This window comes from Ctenopharyngodon idella, chromosome 3 (assembly GCF_019924925.1).
Source record: "Ctenopharyngodon idella isolate HZGC_01 chromosome 3, HZGC01, whole genome shotgun sequence".
Lineage (NCBI taxonomy): Eukaryota > Metazoa > Chordata > Actinopteri > Cypriniformes > Xenocyprididae > Ctenopharyngodon > Ctenopharyngodon idella.
In genome coordinates this window covers 21,413,615-21,435,997 of record NC_067222.1, presented here as the reverse complement: position 1 = coordinate 21,435,997, position 22,383 = coordinate 21,413,615, and the positions used below count along the sequence as shown (strand labels likewise).

Here is a 22,383-nt window from a genome sequence, read left to right as displayed (position 1 = left end):
ACCTTTTTAACACTTTTAATAACGCCTATTTATACTCAGGGTCGCTAAAAAGGTTTTATTATTATTATTATTACCTACCGTTTAATTTGGTCAGAATCCAAAAATCTTTTATTTATTTATTTATTTTTTTGTTCAATCACAGTCTCATGAATTATCTAATTATAACCAACGTTATAAACATGATAAATAAAATATTCTCCGTGAGCTCAATGTGACGACAGATCTGTAATGGGAGCGCTCTGTGCTTGCTTTCTATTTTCAACACATTGACATTAAGAATAAAAGTTTTGTTTTTCATGCTACTAAGAGGACTATCGGCAACTTACACACTGTAAAGTTTGAGGAATGTCAACTGCATTACATGATGGAAAAAATAAGGTTAGGCCTTCTTCGCTTTTTACCTTTGACAGCGTTCACGAACACAAGTGCTCGACACAAGCGCACTAGAGAGATTCATGATTGTCTAGTCTTTTTCGCTCAAATAGTTACAATACCCCTGATCTAGAAGGATATTTAGATATCTTGAATACTTTTAGAGTTACAGGCATGACAACTTTAGAAAAATAATATTTATGGCACTCAGGTATGTTCTAGGCAATTGAGCTGACAGAAAAACAAGATACATTTCTAGTTTTAACACTATTTGTTCTTTAGATATTCCTCTTTAAAAGAAAACCCACATTTGGTTTTTGACCACTGAAAATGTGTACATTTTACCAATTTACTAATGGATCCGCATTAAGATCTCCATTTCTCTGGGATTGAACCATCGAGGGCCTTTAAAAAGAAGATACCAAAAGGAAAGTTTGTTAAGAACCAGAATCTAAAAGGATATTAAGATACTTAAAATAAAAATAAATACTTAAAAATACTTCTTGAGTTACAGGCATGCAAACTTGAGGCAAAAACACAAGAAGTGCTTTTTACCATTTTTGAACTGTCACCATGAAACAAAGATTGCTAAAGTCAACAGATTTTACTAATAGACCTACCAAACTCTGTGTAAAAATAAAATAATGATGCTGCCATCTTTCTATAGTCATTTTACACCCCTGTAAATTGGCTCCAAATCTCAGGTGAAAATTATCATTTTGACCCCCTCTACAAAATAGTGCATTACTCAGTAAATATACATCTGTGACATTTAATATTTTGGTTTTCATCATTATTTATGTTTGTCTTTAAACAGAAAAAATATTAACAAAATCAAAAATTTGAGCCGGGGACCTTTGGTTGATGTGACACGGAATGACCCTTTTATATTCTGTTTCCTGATTGGTCCTGCATTTGTTATAGATTCAGATGGGAGCGATGACGATGATGATGATGATGACGATGATGATGATGATGATGATGATGACGATGATGATGATGATGATGATGATGATGATGATGATGACGATGATGATGATGATGATGATGATGATGATGATGATAACAACGACAACGACAACGACGATGATGATGATGATGATGCTATTGACATAAGTGAGTTTAAAGGTCCAACCTTACCTGTTAACTCTGACCAAAATTTTTTTAAAAGTTTTAAGGTAACACTTTACAATACTGGTGCACTAATATGCATTAATTCATGCTTAACTAATGCACAGATAATCATGTTTTAATGTATGACTCATGAAGAACTAAACCATTAATTAATGATTACTGCATCAGCAACTAATAAAGAGTCTGGAAGTTGAAGTACATGGCTTCAACCCATTGTGGTAATTAACTAAAAAAAAAGAACCAAACTTACACTTTTAGTTAATAAAATATGTTATTAAGGAATTAATACATTATGACACAATTAATTAATAACAATTCATATATTACTTAATCTATTAATCATATAGAAACTTTATTACTTGCTAATGCAGTAATCATTAATTAATGGTTTAGTTCTTCATGAGTCATACATTGATTATCATAATCAAACATGATTATCTGTGCATTAGTTAAGCATGAATTAATGCATGTTAGTGCACCAGTATTGTAAAGTGTTACCAGTTTTAAAAGCATGAAGTTTGAAGTAGTTTTGGCGGTTGGTAAAGTAGGCTTGGTGGTTGGTAAGGTGTTGTTATGTGGTTGCTAAGGTATTCTGGGTAGTTGCTATGCAGTTGCTAGGGTACTAGGGGTGGTTGCTATAGTGTTGCTACGCGGTTGCTAGGGTATTCTCGGTGGTTGCTGTGGTGTTCTGGATGTTCTGTATGGTTGCTAAGCGGTTACCATGGTGTTCTGGGTGGTTGCTATGAGACGGATGGATGGATGGATTAATTAAATGAGTTTAATCCTTTCAGGAGTAAGTTTAAAATATTCCAGCTGTCACTTCAACTTTGGCACATGGTGCTTCATTAACATATGTAGAGCTGCGGGCTGGGCTACGCCCATCATCTTCGCAAGATTCTATAATCCAGTTTAGTGTCTAGTTCAGTTATCCAGGAATGGTGAACCCTAGACTACCTTTCCATCATCTTAGCACTGTTTTGACAGATGAGTTTGGCGGAAGAACTCACTGCCGAGCCTGTTACTCAAGCTGCTTCCCCTTTCAGGTGAGCCCTTGTAATATGGTGAGTGCTCCGTATGCAGTGGTTGCCCAGATGTTCACCCCAAATGATGTTCTTCCACTGTTCAGTTTCCCTCTCGGCGAACCCAGGGTCTTCCCCTCGACAGAGCTAGCTCTGTCACCGGTCACTGTGAGATAGGTAGTCTCCCCCTTTTTTGGTGGAGCCCACCACAGAGATCTTCCCTAGGTGGTACTCCCCTCTGGTGAGTCCTTAGGTGTATTTACCACATGATACCTCCCTTCGGGTAGGATGTGGTCTCCATAGCATTCCTATCCCTCTGGGAAAGAGAATGCTTACCAATCTTAACTACCAGGTCATAACGCGGCTGTTTATTTCAAAAGCTGTATGCATCTGCTTTACTTAAAAGAATCAGAAGAGGCCACAGATTCAGTGACCTCTTTTCGGTGAGTAGCACTCCTTATCAGGAGGCCTGAGGTCATTTACCGTGGGCGTTGGAAGGTTACAAGTCAGTGCTCCTGCATTTGTTATGGGCACGCAGTCGCACGCATTTGCACCACTTTCCCACTTTCCTTTCCCGCGTTTAGTATAGAGAACCCCATTCTGTCGTTACGACACACGTCATAGTGAACGACAGAAAAGGAAAGTCTCGGTTACTTTTGGTAACCCTTGTTCCCTGATGGAGGGAACGGAGACGTGTGTCCCTCAGGCCACAACTCTGTACTGATCGCTGATATGACCGCTACCTTGGCTCGTCAGAACAAAACTGAAGTGCATTTGCACGCGCCTGGCCTTGAATCCCCTTATGTATGGGCGTGGCCTCGCATGCAAATTTTGCATGCCAACTTCATTCGCATTTCATTGGCCTTTTCTGATATACTCAGAGGTGATTGGGTCTCTCAAGGATGATCCCCATTCTGTTGTTACGACACATGTCGTATTGAACAACAGAAAGGGAATGAGGGTTACCAAACTTAACCAACCAAACGTCCATACTTTGCTCTGTTTGTCAATAGCTGCGTTTACATGGACCCCAATAATGCATTTGTAATTGGACTAGTAGCACAGTCGGAATAAAAAAAGTCACATGTACCTGTGGGGCTCATAATAACATTCCCTGCGATGTTAATGTTAATGGTTAAAGAGAGTAACACCACCCCCCCCCCCATGCAACATAACTATGCCAATCAGAATAAATTGTCCAAATTCAAAATTTAATTCGGATTGTAAGGGGTGCTTTAAACCTTTTCTAATCCGTTTGATGTAAACACTCGATTGGATTGAAAACTAAAACTGTTCAGTGCATGTGCAATAACGCAGAAATGGCATAATGACATTGACGCATGGAACGAGCTGTTGCTGCAAGTATGAAGTATCATTTCAGGCCAAAACCTGGAAACAAGTTAGCATTTTAGCATTTCCGGTTCCATCGTCCCAATTAGGACCCAAAATAAATATAAACATGCATGTAACGAGGAGTCAGACTTGATAGGATCCATGTGCAGCTTTATTAAAACAATTGTAGTCGTACAGGCAAGGGTCAAACACCAGCAATAACATTATTTAAGGCAGAGATGAATCGTGAACGGGGACAGGCAGTGGGTCAGGGCAGGTGGCAGACAAGGCAGAGTAATCCAAACAACAGGCAGGGAATCAACAGGGCAGGCAGCAAACAAACACGATGAGAATCCAAGGTCATACACAAGAATACAGATCACAGGGACAACACTCAGTAGTGTTAGCCGGGGCAAAACAAGACTTCACAATAGGTGAATGTGTGAGTGAGCTTATATAGTCCGGATGATGGGAAACAGGTGTGTGGGTAATTAGGACCAGGTACGGGGTTATGAGAAATGAAGTCCATGATGAAGTTAGTACTCGGGTGAGGGAGCCACAGAGGCCACGTTCGTGACAATGCACATCAACCTGATCACTTTATTTAGGAATTATGTAAACACTATGTTCCGATGTTCCATCAATCAGAATTTAATTCTGATTGAAACAAAAAGTGTCCATGTAAATGTAGCTACTGTTTCATTTTGTTTGTTTGTTTTTTATTGTGGTCATCCACATTAACCAACCCTTAAAGTAAAATGAATGTTTTCTACCACATGCAGACAGTTCTTCAGATGAGTCCATATCTGTTGCTGAAAGAGACAAACTGGTAAGATTCAGCTACCTAGTAACGAAAAATTGATTAAAGTGCCACTATTATGGTATTTTAAAGGTTCATAATTTTGTTTTGTCAAAAAACACTTTCATTTTCTCATAAAATAAATTGCACATATAGTGGCCCACAGCTGATTAGCGGAACTATTTCAGTAAGACAGTAATAATGTTAGTTAGCTGGAACACTCGGTAGAAAATATATACATCAGTAATTAATTATACTTACAGGTTGTGAGTCAGAGGAACAAGTTGGTCCAAAAAAAGTTTTACTGTCGTCAGTAAAATGATGGGGACACAACAAAAGGTTATACTGCTGTTCTATCTGCATCACAACTGTTTTCAACATTGATAATAATAAATGTTTCTTGAGCAGCAGATTAGAATGATTTCTGAAGGATCATGTGACACTGAAAATTGTATTAATGACTAAATCTTAACAAATAGAAGGTAATTCTTATAATTTCATCACAGAACAGGAGAGAAGTTGTAAATTCAACTGAAGCTGTCAGTAAACAGATCACAGAACTGGTAGGATCTACTGCCAGTGACATAGGTTAGTGAGCTCTTTAATTTCACCTATTTCTCTTATTATGAGCCTTATTCTTAGAATTGCTTGATTTTTTATTAGACTATTAAGGTCTGAAATACATTATTTTACTTATCTTTTTTCTGCTTCTTTTTTTGTATTTTTGGATGGCAGACTTTGTTTTGTGTGTGTGTGTGTGTGTGTGTGTGTGTGTGCCCTCATCCTTATGATTTATCTTGATCAAATGCTTTAATTCATATCTTTTGACATAAACATCAAAACTACTGGAATATACTCAAAATGAGTAGGTTCCTTACCTTTAAACATTTTAAAGTATTGGATCATGTCATGTGTGGATCAGTGTTGACCTATTGCTTAAATGGGTTGGTTTGAATAGGCAGGGTGACCAATAAATATTCCTATTTATATATTTATGTGAATCATACCACAATGAAATGGTTTTAATTCACACTCTTTGTGCTTCCCCAAACCAAGATTCACCTGCACGTCCTGTTGATGCTTCAGAACGTGGAGTCTCTCCTGTCGTAAAGGAGAACGTCCAGACCACAGATGACCCAACCGGAGCAGCACAGCTCAGCTTCAGCGCTGCCCCTGAAAGGCAGAACCCTGTTGCTTCTGAAGAGACTCAGGAAACAAGGCAGCTACAATTATATGAATTTCTGACAAAACAGTTTAATACCATCAACAACACCCTGCAATCAATTGATTTATCTTTAAAGAAGCTGGTGGAAAAGCAGTCACATGACTCACTGTCACAATATATCCGTATAACTCCTGCTGAAAATTGTAAGATTCTTGCCTTAGTCAAGCAGGAGCCACCGAATTTGTAATTACATGATTAAAAACATGATGAGTAGAAGACTAAGGTTTGAGGTTAAACAAAATCAGGGTCAGTATCGTCAGTATCCTATGAAAGGGGGAGATGTGGTCTAAGTTATATATATAAATGTCTATAAATGAATCAATTCAAATGGAAAAGAAGTTCTCTCTGCATATGTAATCCATATGACTATACTGCGGAGATGGCGAGGCAGCATCATCAACTTCATCTTTGCAGCTGACACTGACTCAAAAAACACTAGTTTATTAATAAATAATTAAAATGTCTCCTTGCTATTTTTTTCCCAGCACATTCATAATCATTACTTTTGCTGGTGCTTTGCGGCAATCTTTATGCTTGCGCTTGAGTGCAAAATAGGCTATATTACATATTAAATGCTCATTATGGTTTAGTATTTTCCTCAATATATATTTAAGTAATTAAATTTATATAAACGTGCGATTAGTCAGCTAATATCTAAAATGAACGACTAATAGTCAACTAGAAAAATCTTTAGTCGGGGGCAGCCCTAGAACAGAGACTGGTATCTAAAAAAATAAATAATAGTAGCATTAAAATAGATACGTTTTAAGGATTAAATGTTAAAATGGCTTGCCATATCTGGTGAAAGGCGTGGTTTGGTGGAGCACATAAAAGAAAAGAAGATTAGAAGTGTGTGTGTACATACAGAAATTGTCTGTGTGTAAGAGAGAGAGGGGTAACTAGAAAAACAGCAAATCGAGATCACAGCGAGGTGAGTACATTTGTTTTATTAGGAGTAAATAGTTTTAATGTAGTGAGCTTTTTTTTTTCTCTGTTCTTTTGTTTCCTTTTTTAACTTTCTGTCACTCAAGTTCTAAAACACCAATCCAGGAAGCAACTTTCAGCTTTGTTTGAGAGTAGTTTTGAATATTTGGTGTATCTAATATCTCTTTTATGACCTTGGGTGACTTTTCTGCAACCAAAACAGCATGGAGGATATGAATATTGACAGTTTAAATGAGCTGTGCAATCACACCACTTTTTATGCACAGTATTATTATTATTTTAATAAATATTAAATTCTACAGTAAAAACCTGATAGTTATTAAATATTCCTATGATCGTGTTAAAAAGTGCAAAAACAACATTGATTGTAAATTGTATAATTAATTGTAAAATGATTGTAAAATGTATAATTGATGTTGATGTTGATTGTCAGAAAAACACAGGACATGGAAAGCAAGTCAGTCATAGACATAACCTCTGAGTCTGAATCAGAATCTGAATGGGATCTGGAGAGAAGCGCAGGATCCGACAGTCCGAGTGATAATGAGAGAGAAAAGAGAGGAAAACAAGAGAAGAAAAGGAAGATGAGGAAACGAAGCTGTAAACAGACAGGGCCGCACTCCCTCAGTACACCCAACAAGAAGAGCCCAGCCAAAGGTACAGACCCCAAAGAACTCAAGTGAGCTTTCCAAAATATTTCAGCCATTACATTACAAAACAGCAGGTTAATTCAGAAGAAGTTCATTAAAAAGATTAGAGGTATACAGAGGTTAACACCGCTCTCTCTGTAATGTGTTTGATTTGAAGCTCCTTTCATGCCTGACATGTGTCCTTTGTTTCAGACTCCAGCCAGTATTTGAGTCAAAAATATGAAAACAAACTTCCTGTTACATGTGGGGATAAAAAAGGCGTCCTCTATGTGGAGAAATATAATGACAGTAGGTGCAGACACACCCAGAAAGCAATTATTAGTGTCTTGTTGAAGAACTATTCTGGAGCATTTAGATATGTTCATAACATCCAATATAGTGATTGAATAACTGGACATCAACTTCTCTGTCTGTAGAGCAGAAGTGCATTTTAAGTGAAGGCCAGTGGTTCAAGCCCAATGAGTTTGAGCGGTTTGGAGGAAAGGAAAGGTGCAAAAATTCGACAAAAAGCATCTTTTGCGACGGTATTCAACTCCGGAAACTCATAGAGGTGCATAAGAACAGTTTCAACTAATGCACCCTACACTCTTAAGAGCAATATTAATAGCATTCAGAGTGTGAATTAGTGTACAGTTCCCTGAAATAAAGTTAACAAAAATAAAATACAAAATTAACTAAAAATAAATTACACTTGAATAGCATTAATAACATATTGTTATTAGACATGATACATATCTATTTTTTGTTTTTTTCTTCTAGGATAGAGTTCTTTCACCAATTAAGAAAAGACTGGTTCAGAATGAACAGGTTTGACTGCTTTTTAATCCATCTAGCACACAAATAACCTCCAAACATTACTGATATACTGTGTGAAACAACAGGCATTACATTATGTTCTCATATATTCACACAACTTCTGTCTGTTGCACAGATCGACTCTCCTGAATCCTCACCTGTTACTGGCAGGCTCAGAAAAAGAAAGGTTATATTCTGATATGATGACTTTACATTGATCCTGACAGAGATGTTTAAAATACAGAATCTCAGCTAAACAGGGTTGATGGATCTTTTGCCATGTTCCTCATCATTGACATGCCTGCATCTGTTCAGTTTTCACAGAGCAGGGAACAGCTACTCCCCTCCACCTCTGGTCAGTATGATAGTGACCCGCTGTAACTAGACAATATGCTCATTAATATCAACATTTTTAAGTAAATTTCAGTATTCTTTATATTCTGTTTCCTGGGTGTTTGTGCATTTGTTGTAGAATCACATGATATGGACAATGGTGACGATGGCAATGATGTTGATGAGGATGATGATGACCGTGATGATGATGGTGACATGACTGTGTTTGAAGGTCCAACTTTACCTGTTACCTGCGGTTCTACGTCTGGCATCCTACACAAATGTCGCTTTGCCAAAGGTGTGTGAGTGGACAATTAATTAATTACTACAAATATTAATATACTGTGTGTTGGTCAAATGTTTTACATTCATAACTACAGTGGCTCTAAACATATTTGAACACTTTAAGCACACCTAAAAATGTCTGAATGTCATTGCAGATGCAAAATATCAAACCAAAGTCATCATGAAATCAAAATTATTGCAGTATTTATTATAAAAGATTTATTCATGCATATTTATTTAAAATGTATATGCCCTCATAATCTTTAATCAAAATAACTCTTGTAGTGACATCTCTTCTCTTCTTTACTGGTGCAAGGGAGGGACAACCTGTCACTCACATGACATCATAGCAATAGCAAATCACAATCATCCAATAACTTCCCCATGGACAAAATCAAGTCCCGCCCTACATTTATTCTTGTTCAGGAAGCTGTTTTAATTAGGGAAGATGTCACAAGAGATCCTTTTGATCTTTAATTCATAAAATGAGCAAAAATCTAACCTTTCATTGAAGGAAACGAATTGAAAGTGGGAAGAAAATCACATTATGAAATAAATGTTTTTCTCCAAAACATGTTGGCCACAATTATATCTCTGAAAAATATCTCTGAAGTATATACATTCATATTTACGTTTTTTAGCACACCAGGGTGATCATGAACATGAAATTGTCCAGCCATGACTTCCTGTTCCACAGGAGTATAAACATGAGGAAACACAAAGGCCAAATTCCCTTAATCATTTATCACAATGAGAAAAATGGATGTTATCATGGATTCTATCAAATACCAACAGATATATAATCAAAACCTGACCGCTTCTGATAGAAATCCAGTAATGGGCCGTGGTTGGATCTTCCATCAGGACAATGATCCAAAACAAACATCAAAACGTCTCAGGTTACGTATGTAACCATGGTTCCCTGAGAACAGGGAACGAGACTCTGCATTTGCAAACGCTATGGGGAACGTCACGTGACTTGGTGTCTGAAGGCCAACTATCCAATAACTCCAATGCCTATTGGCCGGCGACAGCCTATGACATCATACGGTGCGACCCGCAAGTATAAAAGGCACGCCTGGGGAAGCAGTCATTATACGTCGTCTTGAGGGACTGTTCAGCAGGCAGCCCGAAGCATGGCAAGGAAACACAGAGTCTCGTTCCCTGTTCTCAGGGAACCATGGTTACATACGTAACCTGAGACGTTCCCTTTCGAAAGGGAACTTCTACTCTGCGTTTGCAAACGCTATGGGGAACGATATACCCACGCCGCCATGCTTGAGGAGAGTGCCTGCCAAGAAATATGGCTAAGACAAAGGCTCCAGAGCAGTTAGAGAACTGCTTGGCAACTCCCCCTGGGGTCACACCAGGCTGTCAGTAACAGCATTCCCTTTGGCCAACAGCCCAAGCTGAACTTCAAGAAGGCCTTCCTCAGAGGTCCTACAGAAGCTGCTAAGGCGTCTGGAACCAGCTTTTCCGAAGAGAAAGCGATCCCTTTAAGGGAATGTGGCCAAGGAACCGAAGGGAACCTCGGCCAGTCACTACAGGGGAACGAAGTCACCCCCAATGCCACCAGGGAGGCCGACCTGGTCTGTCACGAGACAAACTTAGTCTTGGCCAATCCTGTCTGAATACAGAGCCTCTAAAACGCATTCTTCATAGAAGATAGTAAGTAAGAGTGACTGCAAAGAGGCAGAAACAAACTCAAACCCACGCGTAGAGACGGGCATCCTGGAGAGCAGAACTCAGCTAAGTGCTATGAACCCTCGTATTGAGAGGAGTACAATCCACTCATCCTAGGATCTACTCAGTGCTTAATTAATGCACTAAGGAGGCTGTGCGCTAGAGAACCCTGATCCAGGGGAGCACAAACCAGCCTGAGGCTGAATCTTAGAAGGAGGCCTAATTAAGGCCTACCACTATGATCAGCTTAGGGAGCTAAGCACTATTACAAACGTAACCCTAAAAGGGAAGTACGAAGCTCACCTAACAGGTAGACCATGCAATGGGCACATACTCATGGAGGCCGAGGAGGGGCCTACAGCATGATAGTAGTTATGTGGAAACAGAAGTCTTATACAGAAAGTGGCCTGGTTTTAAGGGCCACCCTGAACACCTGTCTTGTTTTTCTGGGGTAGACAGACGACTTCAATGGCAGCATAAGAGGCTGCAAAGTGCCCGCATGACAATCCACCTAACACAATCCAAGGAGCAGTGCACTCAGTAAAAAGCACCTTTTACTCTTTAAAGCAAGAGGAGTGCAGCGTACGCCAACACGTATTAAGGAAGGCCTGGAGGGGCCTATAACCTCAACAGACACGTGGCATCAGCTCGTGGCAGTGTTTAGGCCCCAAGGACGATAAACAACCAGACAAAAAGGAGGTTGGATTTATCACTTAGGCCTCTGGCCAACGAAAGTGTATACAGATAATTCTCAAAGAGAAATACACCCAAACATACTCCAGTGTGTTCAAAAATGGCGGCCCATAGGCCTAGCAACCTCTAATACACACGGCGTAAGTCTTGTGGCCGTTTCCAGGAGCACAAAAGATCCACCCTAGGCGCTAGGTGGCTCTTAGCTCAACTAGATTAGAATCAGACTCAGGGAGGCAGATGTAGGTTAAACCAACCTTCCGTAAGGTTTCACTACCATAATCAACCTGAGGGGCTAGCCACTCAGAATACTCGTTAAAAGCACCTTGTTACTCTCACAGCGAGAGGAGTACATGACTGAACTCTACATATTACACCGGAGGCCGAAGTAGGCCTGCCTAAACACGTGGCATCAGCAAGTGGCTACCATAACCATACCACACAAAGGCCATGTATTAGAAGTTTCCAAGATGATTAATACATGAAAAACGTTGCCAAACATTGTGAACAGGCCTGTTAGGGCCTATCCGTCAGCGATGGGGCGTGGCCGATGGTGGCATGGTTTCCCAGGCATCCTGCCAACAAGTTGACTAGAAAAAGAAGGCCTTAAGGGGCCTCCATTCCAGCATCAAGTGGCGATCAGCCTGCTCACAGATTAAAAAACACAAACTGTGCCATCATGTAAACTAAAAAAGGAGGCCTGAAGGGGCCTGCCAATTCAATAACACGTGGCTTCAGCTCGTGAATATAAGGGAACCAAGCTACAGGGAACCAGCTCTAACCCAAAGCATACAAATGTAGGGCAAAAGTCTAGAACTCAAAGTAACACAAACTTTGATATACATGCTGTCTTTGAAAGGAAAAACACTCTCTGTACAGATTCTCAGATCTGATCTAAGCCCTAGAGGACAGGAGCTAAAAACTAGCAATGTCAACTCAAACTTGATAAATACAAAACATCAAGTGGCTCAGAAGAAAATCATTTCCTTTAGCATGAAAGTTCTAGAAAGTGGGGCCTAGCACACACCTGCATAACTTATCTACACGAAGATAAGGGCCTACCACCTGAGAAACAGCATCAGGGGGTCAAAAACAGTCTACAACCTAGCTGTTAAACTCACAATTGCACCTGGGCAAGGGGATAATTGGGCATACGGCCTAAACAACTCCCTTGGGAGGAAGCCAGAACTAGGAACTACACATCCTGAAAGGATAGTAATCACATATGGGGTTACTTCATATACCACACATCACCTAGCTCTAGCCTGGCCGCTAAGCTATAGGCCTATATACTACAACAGGCCCATAACAAAGCCTGATCTTCACTTCCAAGTCTCATGATGAGAGAAATAAAGCGAAGCTCAAAGCTAAAATGTCAGCCGGCCGGTTAGGGCCGCCGTAGACATATAAACTGAAGTAATGAGTGCCAACTCAAACTATACTGAAAAATAGCCGAGAGGCTTCTCATATATATAGAAAAAACTAAGCAGCAGCCATTTTGTGGCCTGCTCAGTCAGTCTCAACACTCCAGTTTTGCCCCAAAAAAACCTAAATAGTTCACATTTTACTGTTACATGTTCAGGAAATTATACAGGAACAACACAAGGTCAAACATTTAAATAATTAAATCAGACCTTGTCTTACCTTCCTGTGGCTCGAAGACCAAAGACTCCTCCTTCACTTATTTGAAATGGGAAGGATGAAATCCATGGTTCTAGAAGCCCAAAGAACCCTTTCACTATCAAACCAGAAGGCGGGCCTTCAGAAAAATTTCATCATGGGCCCAGCCGTCAGCCTGACTGTTCAAAGGAGTCGTCCTGAACATGCACAGTGATTAAAAACGCCCGGGAGGCCAAGGAAGAGGGGCGAAGGCAGATGTAGAATTACCTTCGCCAAGAGAGGGGATTGCTGGCGCCGGTGATCAATCACCTCCCTTAAGTCCATCTTCCTCTTCCTCATATCCCGCCGCTTCTGTGACTTGCTCCGAGGTGGAGGAGGCGCTCGAGCGGCGACACTAGACTTCTGGCCCTGCCTCTGAGCCTCGGCTTGAGACGGGCCAGGGCCTCCCGGCTGTCTGGGCCCAGGATCGGACCTGAGCGGTATGCAATTTTTGTATGCTGCTGAGCGCACCTTCGCCTCCCTGAACTTTCCAACAACCGTTTCAACGGAGCCGCCGAAAAGTTCAGTTGGCGAAACCGGGGCATCAAGGAGAGGGCTCTTCTCTTTCTCCCAGATGTCCGCCATGTTCAGCCACAGATGCCTCTCCGTGGCCACCATCGATTTCCCAATCGAGGCGGCCGTCTGCTTGGTGGCCCAGAGAGCGAGATCTGTGGTGCGGCGCAGCTCAGCCACCGCATCAGGGGACAAACCCTGCCCCTGATCCAGGTCCTTCAGCAAGTCAGCCTGGTAGGCTTGCAACACCGCCATAGTGTGCAAAGCCGCGCCAGCCTGACCTGCAGCAGCATATGCTCTGCCGTTCAGACGAGATGTCAGTTTAAGGGGTCTGGACGGCAGAACCGGAGCTTTCAGTGTCGGTGCCCTGCCCGTGACGAGATAGTTGGCAAACGTCTCGTCAATGGGCGGCAGCGACACATACCCATGCTGGCCTAATCCCTCCACATCAGCGAGATTCCTCTCTACGTGAAGATCTGGAAGGAATGGAAGGCTCACTGGAGTTACGGGGTTGTGGTCAGAAAGAAACCGTTCGTCTAACCTGCCGCGAACGGGCTCTTTCCTCACGCGCTCCCACGGCAGCTGCAGCCTGCCGGCGGCGCGCTCCACAACCTCCAGTAACTCAGCATATGCTGGGCAAGGAGGCTTGGAGAAAGAAGAAGTCGCAACTTCTTCCTCCTCCATTGCCATCTCCTGCTCACGGGGGCTAGCAGCCAGAAGAACACTCGCTCCTGGATCCGATGATGTCAGAGATAAGACATCATCATCATCCAGGAGCTCATCCCTGCCAGCCGCCGCCAGAGGTTGAGAGACTGTGACACCTCTCTCAAACTTGGCAGCGAGCTCCACCTGCGAGCCCCATGAGAGCAGCCGCCGCTCTGCCTCGGCATGAGCAGGGCCGGACCCACCAGGCGCAGATGTTGACGCCTCTTCCCTTGAGAAGAGGGCCAGGCGGGAACGGAGCGTTCTCATGGGAAAACGCTCACAACTCTCACAGAGACCCTCAAGAAGACTCAGAGCTGTTATCTTGGCAAAAAGAGGTGGTAAAAAGTATTGAATCAAAGTCATCTTTGATCATATTTACCAAGGGTGCCAATAATTCTGACCACAACTGTATAGCACATGCATACTTTAAGCACAAAATGCTACAAAAATTATTTATATTTAAATGATAAAACAATAGATGTATTGTTCATATCTAGAACAAAAAAAAGTTTAATAGAACATTTCTGTTGTTCATGTGATGAACTACACTCTTAAAAAAAAGATTCAGTGGAACTATGGGTTCTTGATTCAGTTTTAAAGAACACTTTATGCCAAGAATGTTCTATGTAAGGAGAAATGTCTTAAATACTTTCATGTTTAATGGTTTATATGTTAGTGCTAATGTATGTTTATAAACTGCTTAATAATATTCAATTAAAATTAAAAATGAATTAAAAGTAAATTAATTAAAATAATCTTAAAATAATGTTACGGGAATGTTAGAATAACAATACCATTAGGGGAACATTAGAGGAACGTTACAATAACGTTAAAACAACGTTATGGGAACATTAGAATAACATTAGAATAACGTTAGAATAACTTTAAGGGAACGTCAGCCAAAAATGATTCCATGATGGGAATCTCTAAAAGGTTCTATATACTGTATCAAATGCCTAAAAGAACCCTTTAGAGTTCTATATAGAACCTTTTCTTCTAAGAGTGTACAGTGCTTACTCTGCTAGGCAACAAGGAAGAAAAGTGAAGTTAATTCAGACAAAACCTCTGGCAGCATTTAACTGCAGATGCAGCTTGGTTTGATGTTTTACATCTGCTGCAATGACATTCAGATATTTTAAATGAGAGACTTAAGTGTATTACAGTTTTTTTCAACTGCTTACACACATTTTCAAAACGTTTCCTTTTTTTTTTTTTTTTTTTTTAAACTTTAGACACAAATCCAAGAACTGCACACACAAAATGCAAAATGCCTCACATCTCTTGCAAAATAAAGCACTGCATTCAAAATATCACAAACACATCTCAAAAACAAACATTTATCTTGCAAACAACCGCAAAGGTTGCAAACACCTTTGCCATAATAATCTATTTTTGGATATATCATATACACACTGTTATTCAAAACCTAAAGCTCTTCTTTCATGAGCTCCTGGGTACATTTCTGTACAAGATTGAAAGTAATTGGCAGAGAGATGTTGAAAAGTTCACAGTAAACACGAAAGCAAGATTGAAACCAAACTATTTTTTTTTTTTTTTTCATGTAAGCATTTGTGGTTGTGAATACAGTATTACACAGAACAAAAGAAAAGAAATACATCAACCATGTGTAGTAGAAACAATGGTTGTGTTTGAAAAAGGAAATCAAGATACTTCCTGTTAGATTTCTGTGTGTTACATAGAGAATTGTGTGGTGTGTGTGTGGTTCTGGTGTTTGAGTGTCAGGTTTAAGAAATTGTGTGACAAGTAAGGATTTTGCGTGTAAGCAGTTGAAAAAAACTGTAAGAATTACTTCCTGAGCTAATGCATAGCTATAAGAAATTATTAAACTATGGTATAGAGCTCCAATGTTGTTATCCCAGGGCATTGTGGGAGATGCATAAGGACAGAAGACTCCTGGCTGAGCCCCGAGGATTTCATCACACTGAACAAACCAAATGGAACATGGAGGAAAGACATTGTGACCTATGGGATACCTCTAGGAAAACTTATAATGGTAAAAACTAGTCATTGTCAAAGAATAAAAATAAAATATACTTTTTTTGGATGAAATTCATATTTAAAACTCTTTGAAATAATTTGACTATTAAAACACTGTGTTCTCACATGCTTTTCAGAAAAGAGTTTTGGAACCACATATGATCAATTGTGATTGTGAGATTTGTGAAGAACAAGATCAATACCTAGTAAGACATCATCACTTACAATTACAGCCACATCAGAACGTCAACATGACCACCAAACATTTCATTTTTTATTTATTTTTTATTTTACATTTTTCATTTCTTAATTAACTCTTGTCCCAGCAGAATGATGACGTGTGTTTCGTGTGTGACTCTGGGGGAGATCTTGTGTGTTGTGACGAATGTCCACGAGCTTTTCATTCACACTGTCATCTACCAGCTGCAGACGGAGACTCACTTGGGTGAGAGAGAGAAATCATGCTGGTTTAGACAAACTAAACATTTGACTTTGTGTAATATTGTGTGTTTTGTCTGTACAGAAGCCAGTGGAGCTGCACATTCTGTGTGATGAAGAATACGAAAGATTCCAGTCAAAAGACCCAACAGGAAGTTTTGAGCAGTCCAGTCTCTCAATACATACTGGTAAATTCACAGTGTATATATATTCATGGTGTATATATATATATATAGTGCGAAGTGTAGCCTCAGTTTCCTGTTGTTAGCTGTCAGTTAGCTGCATTCCATCTGCTTCAAGGTTCGACGTGTTGTGCTTTCAGAGATGCTGTTCTGCAGACCTCGGTTGTAATGAGTGGTTATTTGAGTTACTGTTGCCTTTGTATCAGCTAGAACCAGTCCATTCTCCTCTGACCTCTGGTATCAACAAGGCATTTTCGCCTGATACATGGAACCCCATTCAGGGTACAAACCATTAGCTCCTATGCTCCTATGGTCCTCCAGAATGGTTCGGTAGACCTGGGCAATTACGCACCCATCAAGCACAGTAGGGAATGCCATGATATATCAGCCTAAATCATCAATAATCCACTCTGTGCTTCACTCTGGGCAGTTCAGGTGTTGAGTCTCTTTAGGGATTCTCCACACTGCAACTCCCACGGATGTGGGAAAGACAGTGAAGGTGGACTCATCAGAGAACGATACATGTTTCACATTGTCCACAGTCCAAGAGCTGCACTGTTGGCACCAATGAAACCTACATTTGGCACTGGCACGAGTGACCAAAGGTTTGGCTATAGCAGCCCAACAATGAATATTGACCCTGTGGAGCTCCAGACGAACAGTCTTGGTGGAAACAGGAGAGTCGAGGTGCGCATTTAATTCTGCAGTGATTTGGGCAGCTGTGGTTATTTGTTTTTTGGATACAATCTGGGTTAGTACCTGGACAACCCTTTCAGACAGCTTCCTCTTGTGTCATTAGTTACTCCTGTTGGATGTGGTTCGTCCTATGTGGTGGTATGTCCACATTACCCTGGAATACCATATAGCTCTGGATACACCACAAAAGTCAGCAACATGCGCACCAACAATGTGTCCTCTTTTGAACTCTGACATGTCTTTCATTATGTTGTGTGGATTGCAATATTTTATTTGCTCTGCTAATTCAACCTTCACACTCTGATCTTACTGATGAAATGTGCAATCAGTGAAGATTGGCCATATACAGTCAAACCAAAATTTATTCAGTCACCTTGAACATTTCATTCATTATTACAGTTTATTCACTATAGTTTAAAAAATGGTAATAAAATATGACAAGATCTCAGAATTAAACTGTCAGAAAAAAATTATGTCAGATAACATTTAAGCAAAACATGGTCAGGTCAAAGTGTCTGAATAATTTTTGGTCCCAAATTTTTTATACATTTTACTGGTAGTCCACTGTATGAAAATGTTTTGGGTATAATGTGTCACAGTTTTGCTATCCTCACTTACATAAATAAACTATAGTGCCTTGCACCCACTAAAAAAAAAAAAAAAAAAAAATATATATATATATATATATACAGGTGCTGGTCATATAATTAGAATATCATCAAAAAGTTGATTTATTTCACTAATTCCATTCAAAAAGTGAAACTTGTATATTATATTCATTCATTACACACAGACTGATATATTTCAAATGTTTATTTCTTTTAATTTTGATGATTATAACTGACAACTAAGGAAAATCCCAAATTCAGTATCTCAGAAAATTAGAATATTACTTAAGACCAATACAAAGAAAGGATTTTTAGAAATCTTGGCCACCTGAAAAGTATGAACATGAAAAGTATGAGCATGTACAGCACTCGATACTTAGTTGGGGCTCCTTTTGCCTGAATTACTGCAGCAATGCGGCGTGGCATGGAGTCGATCAGCCTGTGGCACTGCTCAGGTGTTATAAGAGCCCAGGTTGCTCTGATAGTGGCCTTCAGCTCTTCTGCATTGTTGGGTCTGGCATATCGCATCTTCCTCTTCACAATACCCCATAGATTTTCTATGGGGTTAAGGTCAGGTGAGTTTGCTGGCCAATTAAGAACAGGGATACCATGGTCCTTAAACCAGGTACTGGTAGCTTTGGCACTGTGTGCAGGTGCCAAGTCCTGTTGGAAAATGAAATCTGCATCTCCATAAAGTTGGTCAGCAGCAGGAAGCATGAAGTGCTCTAAAACTTCCTGGTATACGGCTGCGTTGACCTTGGACCTCAGAAAACATAGTGGACCAACACCAGCAGATGACATGGCACCCCAAACCATCACTGACTGTGGAAACTTTACACTGGACCTCAAGCAACGTGGATTGTGTGCCTCTCCTCTCTTCCTCCAGACTCTGAGACCCTGATTTCCAAAGGAAATGCAAAATTTACTTTCATCAGAGAACATAACTTTGGACCACTCAGTAGCAGTCCAGTCCTTTTTGTCTTTAGCCCAGGTGAGACGCTTCTAATTTATATATATATATATATCTACTGTCTGAATAATTTTTGGTTTGACTGTCAGCCACCAGCTCAGTCACCTTCCCCACACTACATTTCCCAGCACCCCTCCTGATCCACACCTGCACCCAGTCAGTTCATCTCATTACATGGATTCCCAGGAAGTGCACTCTCTATAAAGACTCACTTCTCCTGCACTCCCTTGTCTGGTCTCGTCAATGTGTACGTCTATGTGTACCACTACGTCTATGACAAGCTCCATGACCTACTTGATATGCTCACCAGAGATACCTACCTGTTGTTCCTGACCCGTCTTCTGTCATCTGTCTTCTGTTCCCTGCGTTGTCTCCCTGGTAGTGATGGGCAGATCGAGGCTTTGTGAAACACTGAAGCAGTTGAAGCAAATGTGCCATATTGTGTCGAAACAATCTGACACCGTCTCCACGGTGACCCCTAGTGGTCAGAACAGTGTAAATGCAACAAAACTCAGGCCAAACACGCATAAAAACACCTTTTACAAATGTATTGCAAAAGTTTTACTGAAAGTAAAATCTATCAAATGCAATTAACTAATCATCTAATAAGATTAAATATAGAGTGTATGTATAATATGTGTTCTTTCATCAATTTTCAGGGCTTGTTTTCTTTGTTCCATGGCTCAAGCTAAACAGGCAAATAAGAGATTAATAACTACCATTATTCATTTTAATTATTCTAATGTCTAATTAAAACATCTACAAATGTATAAAACTGATCAGAGATCAGGTAAAACAATAGGGTAAAGCCCATAGACACTTGTTCAATTGTTCTCAGTGAATCTACATGATTCATGGGTTCACTTTATCATCGCCCTCTACCGGTGAACCATTGATATTTCGAACTGTTTCGAAACTGCGATGGCGCAATGAAGCCTCGTTTACTGAAATCACGTGACTTTGCAGTTTGATACACGCTCCGAATCAATGATTTGAAACAAAAGATTCATAAAGCTTCGGAGCTTCATGAAGCAGTGTTTTGAAATCGCCCATCACTACTCCCTGGATCCTCTGCTTAGCCATCACCGCCATCTCTACACCTGCACAACGAACACTGCATTAACTTCAGCTAAATCCACCAGCTTTACATTTCAGTGACTGTTTCCCTCAACCTGTTTGCATCCTGCCCTGTCCACGAATTACCTGCAATAAAGAACTGTTTATTTACTCACCTCGACTGTCCTCTTCTGTGTGTGTGACAGACTGTAGGTGTGAATCCTCCAACACTATATTAAATCCTGTGTGATCATTTAGGGATCCGATCAGACTTACCCGCGCAAAATGCAATTGCTACTTATAGTATCATATCAACCTTTTGTCATTTTTCTTCCTTTCATTACAAACCCCTCAGTTAAGGATGATTAGTAAGATTACAAGTTAAGAAGAGAGAAAGAAGAGAAATGGGGGAAAAACAAGATTCCAAGTGTAGTCCAGTGAAATATTTTTTGTAGTGGGTCTTGAGTGCATTTACACCTGGCTTTTATTGTTGTCAAGTGTGATTATGATCTGAAGACCCAGTGACAGATAATGCACACACACTACACTGTTTTACAGTCTGTTTTTCTCTGTATTTGATTGTTTCAGCACTGTCAGTACCTGCTGTTACACCTGCTACATGAGAGCATGACTGACCCCTGCACTAATGTAAATCTCATCTTTAGCAGCTTCATCTTCCTCTTTGTCATTATTTAAAGCTCTTATATGTGGTGTACATGTATGTGACGTCTGCACTGCTGGTGTTCAGGTTTCAGGATACAGTGAGAATATTTGTGGTCCCATGATGCTGGGCAGAGCAAAGCTGAACCTGGAGAATAACGATTATCAAACAGTGCAAGAGTTTGTCTCAGATATTGAACAGATTTTCAACAACTGTTGCACCTCCAGCGGAGTGAGTTTTAATTAAACTTTATGTAACTTTTTCCCTGTGTTGCAAGAATCTTAACTGTTTGATGTCTCATTTTATATACTAAATTCTGCCTCTTTTCTCTGTAGGATAATGACTCCAGTAGAATGACCTCTAAGCTGAAGGAAGCATTCAAAAAGGAGTTTGAAACTGTCTTTAAGCTCTTATAACATCATTGATTGTCAATATGTCAATACAGAAGTTACTATCAGGTTTTTATATTTTGAGCAACAAGAGGACATTCATTTTAATAACTGACAGTTTTTGAATGACAGCAACCATGGTCAACCTCCAGTCATTTAGCCTGTCCATGTCAGTGTACCTTGAAGGTGAAGTGTGTCATTTTTTGTGCCCTTAGCACAAAGTAGGTTTCCTAAACAGTCAAGTGGGTTTCCTAAATAGTCATTACATTTTCTATTGTTCATACAATCGAAAATGTAATCCACAGCCCTGCTCCAAATTCACAGTATTTTTTGAAGTTGTTTGACCACTCAAATAAACACTGTACTGTTTTAAAAGTACTTCAATGACGGCCATTTGAACTCTTTTGGAAATGAACCTAAAATGCTTTATTTATAGTTGACTCTACATATTAAGCTGGAATAGGAAAATGAATTTCAAAATCGAAAAATGTACACACTTGACAGTTGAATCTAAATGAACATGTTTACAATTCATATATTTTTTTACACATTGTTTAAAAATAACATTTTTTATTCTGCGGACTTGATTTTTTTTTTTTTTTTTTTGATACAATTTTTTTGATACCATTCTAATATAATTTTTCTGATACCATTCTGTTAAAAATGTGGACAGAAATATTTGAAAATTCAAGTATAATAGTAATGTCAAGTATAATAGTAATAGTCTTTAAGTGCTCAAAATGCAGATATTGACCTACTGTAAGATGACAGGTGAGAACAAATAACATATTGTGTATACTAATTAAACAAATAACCACTCATAATGAAATGTTTGGGTAAGCAAAATATGATATCCTTTTATTGAATATTTCTCTTTCCATTGTTTTATGCCAAAACAAACAGTCCAAGAAGCAAATATTGCTTCAGTTTTAAATGTACTAAATTGCAATTATAAATGTGTATAAACTTCTATCACAATGGAAGTTTATAATCTTTTATAAGCCTTTAAAACTGTTCAGGTGAGCATGAAATACATGTATATATTGAAATAACCAGTTTTCCCCATTTACATGCAAACCAGTAAACTGACAATGCAATAAACCGCGTTTACGTGACTTTATTAATAAATTGGGTTATTTCCCTGTAGTGACATCAAAAAGTAATCATTTGCATGTCTGACTCGAAGTATTTCATATGTTATGTCAGTTGTGATGTTAAATAAAGCTTGCAACATGTCAGCAGGAAA

General features: G+C 39.7%; 1 protein-coding gene across 14 annotated transcripts in view; it reads left to right on the top strand.

Annotated features, from left to right (window-relative positions):
• Positions 1-22,383, top strand: part of LOC127508459 (nuclear body protein SP140-like) — a 29,191-nt gene extending 6,808 nt beyond the window's left edge. For 4 of the 14 annotated variants that reach the window (XM_051886418.1, XM_051886412.1, XM_051886417.1 and 1 more), the window contains 18 exons: positions 1,297-1,488; positions 4,640-4,686; positions 5,163-5,244; positions 5,713-5,875; positions 7,260-7,483; positions 7,669-7,764; positions 7,893-8,026; positions 8,236-8,283; positions 8,408-8,458; positions 8,587-8,626; positions 8,744-8,902; positions 16,020-16,153; positions 16,275-16,343; positions 16,464-16,582; positions 16,661-16,763; positions 20,676-20,735; positions 20,836-20,979; positions 21,084-22,383. In XM_051886418.1, the coding sequence (XP_051742378.1) occupies positions 1,297-1,488; positions 4,640-4,686; positions 5,163-5,244; positions 5,713-5,875; positions 7,260-7,483; positions 7,669-7,764; positions 7,893-8,026; positions 8,236-8,283; positions 8,408-8,458; positions 8,587-8,626; positions 8,744-8,902; positions 16,020-16,153; positions 16,275-16,343; positions 16,464-16,582; positions 16,661-16,763; positions 20,676-20,735; positions 20,836-20,979; positions 21,084-21,164 (1,946 nt within the window). In that variant the 3' untranslated portion in view covers positions 21,165-22,383. The remainder of the gene's footprint in view (positions 1-1,296; positions 1,489-4,639; positions 4,687-5,162; positions 5,245-5,712; positions 5,876-7,259; positions 7,484-7,668; positions 7,765-7,892; positions 8,027-8,235; positions 8,284-8,407; positions 8,459-8,586; positions 8,627-8,743; positions 8,903-16,019; positions 16,154-16,274; positions 16,344-16,463; positions 16,583-16,660; positions 16,764-20,675; positions 20,736-20,835; positions 20,980-21,083) is intronic. The other 10 variants (XM_051886419.1, XM_051886413.1, XM_051886411.1 and 7 more) reach the window with 9 other exon arrangements.